Source organism: Theropithecus gelada, chromosome 3 (genome assembly GCF_003255815.1).
Source record: "Theropithecus gelada isolate Dixy chromosome 3, Tgel_1.0, whole genome shotgun sequence".
Lineage (NCBI taxonomy): Eukaryota > Metazoa > Chordata > Mammalia > Primates > Cercopithecidae > Theropithecus > Theropithecus gelada.
In genome coordinates, this window is record NC_037670.1 from 67,255,674 (window position 1) to 67,267,758 (window position 12,085).

A 12,085-nucleotide genomic window follows, 5' to 3' on the forward strand; every position below is an offset into this window, starting at 1 on the left:
TTTGTATTCTCAAGGAATTAGTCCATTACATCTATGCTATCAAATTTGTGGGTGTAAGGTTTTCATAGTGTTTCTTTATTATCCTTCTAATGCTCATGGTACTAGAACTGATGGCCTCTCTTTTATTTCTGATGTAGGTAAAATGCGTCTTTTATTTTCCTTGGTGAGTCTTGCTACTGGTTTATCAATTTTATTAATGTTTTCAAATAACCATATTTCGTTTCATTGATTTTCTCTATTGTTTTCCCGGTTTGGATTTTATTGATGGTTGCTTTATTTTATTCTTCATGCATGCCTTAGGCTTAAATTGATCTTCATTCTAGAGTTTCCTGAGGTGGAGGTTTAAATGATTGATTTTAGATCTTTCTTAATTTCTACATGTATTTAATGCTATAAATTTCCCTGTAAGCACTACTTTAGCTGCATCCCACAGGTTTTGATAAATTGTATTTTAATTTTCATTTAGCTAAAAATAGTTTTTAATTTCCCTTAAGACTTCTTTTTTAACCCATGTGTTACTTAAAAATATATTGTTTAATCTCCAAATATTCTGTGATTTTCTAGCTATCTTTCTTTCTGTTACTGATTTCTAGGTTAATTCCATTGTGATCTGAGAGCAGACATTGTTATTATTTCTATTTTTTTAATGTGTTGAGATGTGTTTTATGGCCCAGGATGTGGTCTATATTGATGACTATTCCATGCAATCTCGAGAAGAATGTGTATTCTACTGTTGTTGGATTAAGTCATCCAAAGATGTTCATTATATCCTTGACTGATGATGCTGTTGAGTTCAACAATACCCTTGCTGATTTTCTGCCTGCTAGGTCTGTCCATCTTTGATAGAAGGGTGTTGAAGTCTCCAACTATAGTAGCAGATTTATCTATTTCTTTTGCAGTTCTATTTGTTTTAGCCTCATATATTTTGATGTTCTGTTATTAGACACACACACATTAAGGGCGATTGTGTCTTTTGGATAATTGACATCTGTTTCATTATGTAATGCCTCTCTTTAATGCTGATAATTGTCTTTGTTCTGAAGTTTTCTTTGTCTGTAATTAACATAGCTAATTCTATTGTTGTAATTAGATTTAGGGTAATATATATTTCTCCATCTCTTTACTCTTAACCTATAGTGTCATTATATTTTAAGTAGGCATCTTATGAACAACATGTATGTTGATTTTATTTTTCATTTTTTAAAGCACACAGACAACCTCTTTATTTTAGTTGGGATATCTAGTACGTTTAAAGGGAGTACTGATATATTTTGTTAAAGCCAACCACATTTGTAAATGTCTTCTATCCATTGAATTATTATTTGTTCATTTTTCTTCCTCTTTTTCTACCAACTCTGGTTTTAATTGAGCATTTCATATAATTTAATTTTCTGTCCTCTCTTGCATATCAATTGATCAATTGTATTTATTTAGTGGAAATTATAACTGGTTGTGACAGTTAATTTTATGTGTCAACTTGGTTGCACCACAATGACAAAAATGGGGTCAAACATTATTCTGGATGTTTCTGTGAGGGTGTTCTTGGATGAGGTTAACATTTAGATTAGTGGACTTTGAGTAAGACAGATGGCCCTCCGTAATGGGGGTGGGCATCATCCAATCAATTGGAGTCCTAAATAGAACAAAAGACTGACCAAGCAAGAAGGAATTCTGCTGGCAAACTGCCTTTGCATTCTAACTGCAGCAGTGGCTCCCTGCTGGGTCTCCAGCCTGCTGACATACCCTGTAGATTTTGGACTTCCCAGCTCCATAATTGCATGAGCCAGTTCTTTAAAATAAATCTCTCTATATTCACAGCTCATCAGTTCAGTTTCTCCAGAAAATCCTGACTAATACAGATTTTAGTACCTGGAGTGGTTCTAAAGGAACTCAATCTTTTTTTTTTAGATTTTGAAGTATTTATTTATTTATTTACTTATTTATTTATTATTTCAATAGATTTTGGGGGAACAGATGGTATTCGTTTACATGAATAAGTTCTTTAGTAGTGATTTCTGAGATTTTGGTGCACCCATCACCTGAGCCGTGTAATCTGTACCCAATGTGTAGTCTTTTATCCCTCACTGCCCTCCTGCCCTTTCCCCTGTGTTCCCAAAGTCCACTGTATCATTTTTATGCCTTTGTGTCCTCATAGCTTAGCTCCCACTTATGAGTGAGAACATACAATATTTGGTTTTCCATTCCTGAGTTACTTCACTTATAATAATGGTCTCCAATTTTATCTAAGTTATAGCAGCACAATGCACAATTGCAAAAATATGGAACCAGCCCAAATGAAGAGTCTGAGTGCTGAGTTTACAGCCCTTCAATCAACAAGTAGATAAAGAAAATGTGGTATATGTATGCCATGAAATACTGCTCAATAACAAAAAGGGATGAAATAATGGCATTTGCAGGAACTCAATCTTTTTTTTTTATACTTTATGTTCTAGGGTACATGTGCACAACCTGCAGGTTTATTACGTATGTATACATGTGCCATATTGGTGTGCTGCACCCATTAACTCGTCATTTACATTAGGTATATCTCCTAACGCTATCCCTCCCCACTCCCCGCACCCCACAACAGGCCCCGGTGTGTGATGTTCCCCTTCCTGTGTCCAAGTGTTCTCATTGTTCAATTCCCACCTATGAGTGAGAACATGCGGTGTTTGGTTTTCTGTCCTTGTGATAGTTTGCTGAGAATGATGGTTTCCAGCTGCATCCATGTCCCTACAAAGGACATGAACTCATCCTTTTTTATGGCTGCATAGTATTCCATGGCGTATATGTGCCAAATTTTCTTAATCCAGTCTGTCATTGATGGACATTTGGGTTGGTTCCAAGTCTTTGCTACTGTGAATAGTGCTGCAATAAACATACATGGGCATGTGTCTTTATAGCAGCATGATTTATAATCCTTTGGGTATATACCCAGTAATGGGATGGCTGGGTCAAATGGTATTTCTAAGGAACTCAATCTTAAGGGTGAGTTTTCTGAATTGGTTCTGGGATTTCTGGAATTGGCTACCTATTTTGATTATATTTAAAGACACTAATAACTGTATTTCCAGTAATAAAGAGAATACTGATAGTCCACAGCATAATGTTGCAGCAGAGATACACAAAATATTACCATTGGATATTCTCAAATGCTTGTAAGAGGCAAGGATCTGGGTGACTATGTATATAGTATCTTCAAACATTTTTGTCTAACTAACAAGCATAATGACATTGACTGGTTGTTTCTAATTAAGGTGGATAAAGTGGGGAAAGAAAAGGATGAGCTCAGGGATTCAAATTCCCAGCTCAAGCACTATATAAATGACCTGAAAGCTTAGATATCTACTCTGAAGGAGTCCCTTGTCTCCTGTAGCTCCAAGACCAGGATTGGCGAAAACGAAACCCTGTGAGTGACTTACAACAAAAATTGAATTTCCAGCCTCCACTTTTAAAGTGCTTTCTGTTAAAGTAAGGGCATTGATAGGGAAAGAATGGGATCCTGAAAGTTGGAATAGAGATGTATGGGAAGACCCTGATAAAGGTGGAAACATTGAGACAGTAATTTCTGCTGAGTTTTCTTTTCCAGTAGAAGCAGACTCTCCACCCCCATCTGAGGGGATAAACTTTGTATTGCCTGAGGATACTGTAATGGCCTCCCCTGAGGTAGTTGCCATGCAAGACAATATTACTTCTCCTCAGGACTCACCCCTACCATGCTTCTTTGGTTCTAGACCAGGTCCCATAAGACCCTTAAAAGTAAGGTACAAAATGTAACCCACGAGGAGGCACACCACATTCCAAAAGAACTACTTGAATTTTCTAATATATATAGATAGAAATGCAGGGAATATGTGTGGGAATTGATATTAGAGGTGTGGGGTAATAGTGAAAGGGACAAAAAGTTGGATCAGGCTGAATTTATTGATATAGGCTTACTAAGCAGAGATTCTGTGTTTAAGATTGCAATTCAGGAAGCTAGAAACGGCTCCAACAGTTTATTTAGTTACTTGGTTGAAACATAGACCAAAAGGTAGCATAGACCAAAAGATCTTGAACTGCAATATCTACCTTGATTTACAGTAGAAATGAACTCAAAGGCTTAGGGACACTAGAAGGAATGTCTAAGGAATTGAATTAGAAGGAATTTGTTATTTAAGACCTTCTTACCCACCATGGGCAGGTCCAAAGGGCACACCTTGTACCTTGACCATGAAGAATACATTTGTGAGGGGAGCCTCAGCATACTAGAAGAGCTCTGGCATTGCTCTTCTCTGTAGGCCAGACCGTACAGTTGGAACCGCAGCTGCTGAATTGGGAAACATAAATGCAATGGAAGTAATGAGATCCCAAGGGTAGCAGAGACCAAGTGGAGGCACTCAACCAACAAAGGCAAGGTAGGTGCAGTTACTCTAACAGACAGCAGAGCCAAGGCAGCACTCAGAATAGTCAGGCTCCTGTGGATCTATGGTGTTGGCTACTTGATCATGACATACCTAGAAGTGAAACTGATAGGAAACCTACTAAATTGCTATTGACTTATATAAGCAGGAAAGTTCAAGGACAAGTGAACAAAAATCTAATTTGAATCATAAAAACAGAGGGTCTTGGCATCTCAATCAATTCTCAGGCCAGTTTATAGACCCAGAATTCCTTGAATGAAGGGGGAGGCTGGGCCTCCTTGAAAAAGGACCCCAGTACAGAGTTGAAAATATTTCTCCCAGTCTTCTCCAAAGGGATCTAGAGGCTTTCACCAGGGCAGTTGTGGATTGAGGGAAAGGAAGTAATCAGACCTTTCAGGAACTACAGGGTACTGGCTCTGAACTGACATTGATCAGTTCAGAAGCAATATTGCATTCCCAGAGAGATGGCAGAAATTAGTGCCACCATCAAGGATTTGAAAGATGCAGGAGTGCTAATTCTCACCACATCCCCATTGAACTCTGCTATTTGGCCTGTGCAGAAGACAAATGGATCTTGGAGAATAACAGTGAATTATTATAAGCTTAATGGAGTGGTGACTCCAATTGCAGCTGCTGTGCCAGATGTGGTTTCATTACCTGAGCAAATGAACAGACCTCCTGGTCCTGGGCTGCAGCTATCAGTCTGTCCCTGTCCCACATCAGTCTGGCTGCTCCTCTTGATGAGTCTGAGTGCTGAGTTTACAGACCAGCCCTATGGGCATGGCAGAGAGGATGGCAACCTGGCAGCTGTGGGGTTGGAGGGTTAAACGGGAGACCCAAGATAGGGAGCTGGAGCTCCAGGAAAAAACAGAATGTCAGGGAGGCCTCCAGCCCCACAGATGAGAGAAGCAGCCTCCAAGAAGTGGCCTGGGGCAAGGAGAAGTGTGGGCTTTCCCCCCGACAAAGAGCAGGGGGAGTCCAGGAGACAGGGCTGGAGGCAGCCAACAGACCAGGATGGAATCCCTTGCGATGAGCAAGGTGCCAGGAAAGATGTGGAGGGGAGGAAAGCAGCAGTCAATAGGGTGCTCAAGAGTTAGGAGGGACAGCATTGGGCACACCAAGCAGGGCACAGTGTTAAGGAAAAAGAGCTCTGAGGAGCAGAAAAGAGAGCTGCAATCAGGGCTCAGTCATGGAAACAGAAGTGACAAAAGGATGCTGGGAGCCCTGTGGAAGAAAGAGGCTAGCAGAAAGGGAGGGCAAGCAAGGGAAAGGCTAGGGAGCAAAACAAGGAAGCACTCTGTCTTGTGTTTAAGAGGAAAGAAACCCTGTTCCTATTTATAAGTTGAACGGAAGGGACAAACCAAACCAAGAGGAAGAGGCTAAGGACCCTGGGGAGGTTGGGGACTAATGGAGAGGTGGGACACAGGAATGCCCAGCCTGCCCGGGCAGAGGAGGAAGGTCCCAATGCCACTGGGAAGTGGAAACCCTGCGGCAGCCGGGACAACATCTAGGGTAATTGGGACAAGGGGCTCTGTGGACCCAAAACACCATCTTGATATCACAAAAGCACAAAATGTATAAGGAAGGTGAGGGTGAAGGACAAAGGGATTTCAGAAACAAAGATAATATCACTAAATAAACATCCACAGACATAACAGTATTTCCATGCAGAATATTTATTGTAAATGTTTCCATTATAGACACGTGTTTAACAACATATCCAGTGTACATTTTAACCGGTGGCAACATCACCACAGGTAGCTTTGATTACATAATCAACACTTTAACTTTTCCTACACATGTATATCAAATGTGAATGATGGAATATACAAGTTAACTGTCCTCCTTTAAACTACCTGAAAAACTACTCCCTCTTATTTCATTTTGCATTTTCTAGGCAGTATTTTTCCATGATCTTTAAAAACAGACGCAGGAGCTTTGGAAGAACAGAAATGCAATTACTTACATACAATATGATGAGAAGTGTTTCATGATATACAAGTCGACATAGTACAAGTTGTTAACATAGTACAAGTTTTTACTGTGTAGAAAAAATAAACTTACAGTGAATAAATAAACTAACAGCTTTATATATCAAGTTATATATGGAGTATAAAAAGTAGTTATATATATACATATACATATATATGTGTGTGCGTTCTACAGTATAAATATACTATATACTTAAATATTTCACGTGACAGAACATTATTTCATCTGTTTTCAGTTTTGTACATTAAAATACGTCTGGCAGTTGGGGTCTCCCCTGATCTCTGGAGACCCTGGGATCCTCTTCCCATTCCAAGGGTAGACGCACCAGCAGAGCCTCTCCTCTCCAGCCAGGGATGTCTCACACTGCAAAGACAAGACCAAGGTCAAGAGCAGCAGATGACAAGGTGACAGGGGAATGTAGAGCCATAGCTGGCCCTTTTTTCAGTGCAGCCAAGCACTGCAGAGCCAAGCCAATAGTCTCGGCTGTGAAACCAGCTGCCAATGATGCCGGTAAATCTCACGCCCTCCTGGTTCTCATCATAAAATAGAGACAGTGACTGAGTGGCACATGCAATAATGACTTCTCACGTGTGTTAAACAGCACAGCGTGTGCACAGCTGTCTGCTTCATAGCCCAATGTCAGGGGAGCCCAACCCAGAGGGAACATGTCTCATGTGTACCCCACTGTGCATTGCCTGTGAAGCAGGGCCTAGTCCTCAATTTCTCTCAATAAAATCTACAGAACCTGTACTTCACTGAGGCTTAAAGCACTCCTCAACATGAAATCTTGGTCTGTTTGATCTCATTTATTATCTGGCAGGCCACAAAAATGTTGTTGTGTTTTATTAGACAGTTCAGAGAGAAAGTGTAAAAGCTGTACAAATAGATACTTGCTTTTCTATGTTAAGTATGTTCCCTTACTCTCTTGTATAAGTGAGGAACCTGAGATCCAAGCATTATGGGGCCTAGGAAAGTCTTCCATAGCTATTGGCTTGCTGAGTGATGGAGCTCAGGCTTAGCCCCAGGGCCCCTGGTCCAGTGCAGGTTTTCCTCCTCTGGCGGTGACACATTGACCTGTTCAATAGGCTATCTTCGCCTGGATGCTCCAGGTTCCCAGAGGGGTGGATCTGGCTCAAGACAACCAGTTCTGGTGTCTACTTTGGAGGGGACATTCTTTGCCATGAATGACCATGGCTTGGCAGGAATGTAGGGCAGGAGTCCCTTTCACCCTGACGACACACACTGGCAAGGCCACCTACCTGTCTGCTGTGATAAAATCCATTCTTGTTGCAGTTTGGCAGGTAAAATTTGGAAATGTCTTCTCCTGATGTCTCCTGTGCCTTGGTTAAACTCTCTACGACTCTGTAGAGTTCTATTCGGCAGGGCTCCTAAGAGAATAACTTTACATTAGGATATCTGACAAGACACGGTGAATTATCAGCTTAGACAATGACAGATGGAAGAGGTTTTGTAGAAGCAGGGGTGGCCCTATGATCTGGCCGTGGGGACCTGGGACTAGGTGTCATGTGATGTGCTCCCACTGGGCCTCTTTTTCCCACCTGTGGTTAGTCTGTCTTGAGTTGTTCAGATAAAGAACAAGAACACCATTCTCTCCCTCTCCAAACACTCTCCCAACCCCTGCACAGAGACATCCCCAGGCAAGAACCTCACCAACACCACAAAACTCTTCCCAACTCCTCCTGCCACCTACTGAATACTTTGGGCACCCGCCATCTGGTTAGAAGAAGAGTGGGCATAGCTCTTAATTAAGAATTTAGCAGAAGAGATTTCTAGATTTTGAATAACTTTCCTCTGCAATCTACAATGTTATTTTACATAAACTAAATCAAGTGAGGATTAAGGCATTCATTTGGATAATTTAACAATTAACTTTCCTCCATTTATCGTTATTCTCAGATTAAATTCCAAAGTGTGGAGAAAATGGTTTAATCCTCCCTTTTTCTGGGAGGGCATGTTTGTGGAAGTAATTTTTTTCCTCAAATCAAGTCACTCCGACTTTGATTCTCTGTCGCCCTCAAGTGGTAGAATTCAAAACAGACATTAATTAAGATAATGGGGAGTTGATGTTTGGGAAGATGAAAATTCTGAAGGTAGATATTGGTGGTGGTGGCAGAATAACGTGCATTACTTATTGTTACTTAATGCCACAGAAATCTATGCTTTAAAATAGTTAATGATGTATATTACTTAATGCCACGGAAACCTATGCTTCAAAATAGTTAAAACAGTAAATTTTATGTCTTTATTTTGACAATTTTTTTAAAGGGAAGCAAATGATACAATGGAGGTGAAAGCAGTCAGGGCCTTGTACTAAGTTTTGGAACAATGTAACTCAAAGCTCTGACACCCTTATTTAGAGAGGAGCTCAGAGACATGAAGTAACCTATTATCAGGAACTACATTTTCTTTGCATCCAGTAGGCATCTCTCCTGAAAGTCCTTGTGTTCACAGCTTGAGAAAGTTTAGCTGAGAAATGGCCACTAGGTTTGGGGGAAAAGCATTTCTTTCCAGGACATCAGGACCAGGAAGGAGTGGACCAGGTCTGCTTGTCACAGCCAACTCAAGCTACAGCCTCTGACAGGAGAGTTCCCACCACCGACCTGCTGGGCCTCACCTTCCATTTTTTGACGTTGGTGACATGGGCAGCCTTCGAGCTATCATAGGTACCGATGGCATCCCAAAGAATGGAATGATCCTCTTCAGAAGGGGCCATCAGATGGAAATTATCCAGGAGCTCCTCCTCAGTTATCTCTGTGCTCTCTGGGCTTTCAGGGCTCCCTGCCAGGAAACATTGCGGACCCCATGAGCCCTCCCAAAGCATCCGCACCTCCGGGCCCCCACGAGATCACTTCCTTCCCTCAAAACCAGTCTGGGCCATGAGGATGGCCACATTCCTTAACCCGATTTTCACTGACTCTCACTGTAAAGGACCTTGTAATGGTTTCCAGGAAGAGAAATGACAACAGCAATGCCAGCTCTGTTCCTGACAATAGTAAGTTTTGGGGACTGGCAAGGATGCCCCACGTTTCCGCTTTTAAAGCAGCAGGGGAGCAGAGCAACAAACGCATTTGCTGAGGCTGAGAACAACCCCAAAGAAGCCAGGATTAGAGTTCAATTCCTAACCGCATTAGTGGGGCGCCTCGTAACCTCAGCTTCCCCATCCTTAAAATGGGGATTTTACTAATATCCCTGAATGAACGGCACAGTTCATCTAGAAGTGGAGTCTAGAATGCAGCTCTCCTGACCCAAAGTACTACCCTCTTCTATTTTGGGGCCCCTGCCTTCCCACATCCTAAGGGACTTCTCTGCAACACCCCCAACCCACCCTCGTGCCAAGAGGATCTTGCAGATAGAGTCCAAAGGTGCATGAACAGAATCAGAAAACTGGCTGTAAGGGACACCCTGTGGAAATTCATCTCCTTGAGGATCAGTGAGAGGACTCCCTTTCATTTCCTCTAAAGGGCAGAGAATCCGCAAGAAAACCCTGTTGCCTCCTTGGAAGGGTCACTGACTCTCACACACTCACTCTAACACCCTATCAGGGTATGGAAGTCCTGATTCCTCCGAGAATGGCACAGGACGTGCAAGCAGCCCAGATGAGGAGATAGGGGCTGGAGTAGAGAAAGAGGCATTTCCTCCACTTCCCGCTACAAACAAATGCCTGCTTAAATCCAGGAAAGAACCTGATTGTCATGTTCTTAGGGGGCAACATACACATCAAACATTGTTTTTCTATGGCAATGAATGGAAGTGAAGCTTTTAGCCTCAACTCTCACATTATGTTCTGTAAACATCTGGGTAGCACATACTGTATCCAGGACGTATATTACAAAGGACATTCCAAACACCTCCTGGGGAGGCCAGCAGGAGGGATTCCCTTCTTAGGCCTTCCCGGATGCTCCAGCCACTGGGGCTGCCCACGTGCTGGCAACGAGACTGGTGGGGGACCCAGGGTGGCAACCCGACTGCGGAGGCAGCCCCACCGCCTCCCTCTACTCTTGCTGTCTGGGTATCTAAAGATCGCTGGGCTACGACGAGGGCCAAGTGCGAGCTTCCTCCTTGAGTCTCCACTAAGCTATGTGTGCCCTGGAACATCTTCCTTCTTTTCCCAGGGCACGTCCTGCCAAGACCATGCAATGATCAGTCTCCACTCCAAGCTCCTTCCCCAACTACGTGCTCTGGTTTCAAGCTCTAATTGTGGACAAGCCCCTGCCCGGCTCCAGCCCCACCCAGTAGTTAGGGGAGTGGGGACGGGAGGTGCCGGTGGGCCAGGAGGTGCTGGGGTAGGGGCGGGACTGTGGTACCTGCAGCCTCGGCATTGGAAGCGGAGGCGTCAGAGTCCTGCACGCAGGCGCCTTGGCCGCGGGTAAGGGCGTGCAGGGGTTGCTGCTCCCCCGGCAGCGCGCGGCAACTGAGTCCCCGGGCGCAGCGTGCAGTGGCCACGCCGCACGCGGCGCCCAGAGGCAGGGCGCACATCGGGCAGCAGCCGCAGCCGGCGGACCGGGTAACCTCCGAGCACGAGGCGGGCACCGGCGGGCAGAGAGCGAGCTTCTCAGCGGAGCAGGGCGCGCACTGCCACGGAGCGCTGGCTGTCACGCCGACCTGGACAGTCAGCAGGAGCAGTACCAGCCAGACGCGAGCAACGGGGACCTCTGACATCTCCAGGCGCGGGCAGCAGACAGGAGCCGAGACTCTCTGGGCTGGTGGCGGTGGGCGGTGGCCCATACTCTGGACAAGCGACAGTGGAGCGGTGGCCAGTGCTCTCTGGGAGGGTGGCGGCGGCGCGGCGGCAGATGCTTGCTGGATGGGATGGCAGTGGCCGATGCTCGCTGGACACAGCGCGCGCCTTATAAAGGGCACAGGCCGCGCCGCTTGCACCAGGAGGTTAATGATTGGCAGCGCGGCACGCTAGGAGTTGAGTGTTCAAAATAAGTTTGTTTTGCTAGTGCGCCCAAGGCCCTACGCAAACCGCAGGTGGGAGGAGGGTAAACGGTTTTGATTTCATACTGTTTGTCCTGTTGTTAGGGGGTTCAGGCCCTGAGTTAAAGTCCAGTTCTAACAAGTGCTCAGCTGGGAGGGGGATGGCGTTTGTTTTTGTTAAAACGACAGCCCAGGCCCAGCTGGTCAGGCTCTTTAATTGACACAGAAAAAGCCCTAGAGATCTTCTGCAAAGCGTCTCCTGCAAAAATGAAAAACTCCTGGGTAACACCAGCCCACCCAGCAGTTCTCAAATGGAGAAACCAAGGTCCCGCGTGAGGAAAGGCGAGATGGGGTTAGAATCCGGGTCTCTGCAAGCCCTAGCAGGTTAGCGTGGAAAAGTCCAGAATTGCTTCTTTCTGCAGGCAAAAGTCTCCAACCTGCAAAGAAAACAAAAACAAAACAAAACAAAAAAACACAGTTCATCCTAGGGCTCTGCCAAGCTCCCCAATCTCACTCTACCTCCAAGAGCCTTTCTCCTCTTTGGAGGGGCAGTTACAAAGGTCTAACAAGGCCTTGTCAGCAGTGGAGCCAGGATCCCAGGGCACCTGTGACTTTCAGGCACAGGCCAGATATTTATCAGTAGCAAATGCAATGGTTTTCTCTTTAGTTAAAATTCTCATGTATTGGATATTCTCTTTCACAAGAAAGAAGTCACAAGAAGAAAATCCTTCAGAGAAAGTTAGAATCAC

The 12,085-nt window shown here is 44.2% G+C and overlaps 1 protein-coding gene across 2 annotated transcripts; it reads right to left on the minus strand.

Annotated features, from left to right (window-relative positions):
- Positions 1–6,061: 6,061 nt before the first annotated feature.
- On the minus strand, positions 6,062–11,403 carry IGFBP1 (insulin like growth factor binding protein 1). 2 transcript variants are annotated; one of them, XM_025378758.1, is made up of 5 exons: positions 10,721–11,403; positions 10,403–10,408; positions 9,031–9,194; positions 7,655–7,783; positions 6,062–6,758 (listed from the first exon to the last, which is right to left on the minus strand). In XM_025378758.1, the coding sequence occupies exons 1-5, from the start codon at positions 11,139–11,141 to the stop codon at positions 6,627–6,629; spliced, it is 852 nt and encodes a 283-aa protein (XP_025234543.1). In that variant the 5' UTR covers positions 11,142–11,403; the 3' UTR covers positions 6,062–6,626. The 2 variants fall into 2 exon arrangements, with proteins under 2 accessions (XP_025234543.1, XP_025234544.1); XM_025378759.1 differs by lacking the exon at positions 10,403–10,408.
- Between the last annotated feature and the right edge of the window lie 682 nt (positions 11,404–12,085).

Coding starts and splice junctions, on each gene's coding strand:
- IGFBP1 (XM_025378758.1), bottom strand. CDS start 11,141: ATGGGCCACCGCCCACCGCCACCAGCCCAGAGAGTCTCGGCTCCTGTC. Junction 7,784..9,030: donor CCAACGTCAAAAAATGGAAG/GTGAGGCCCAGC, acceptor TTATTCTCTTAG/GAGCCCTGCCGAATAGAACT. Junction 6,759..7,654: donor GATTTTATCACAGCAGACAG/GTAGGTGGCCTT, acceptor TTGTCTTTGCAG/TGTGAGACATCCCTGGCTGG.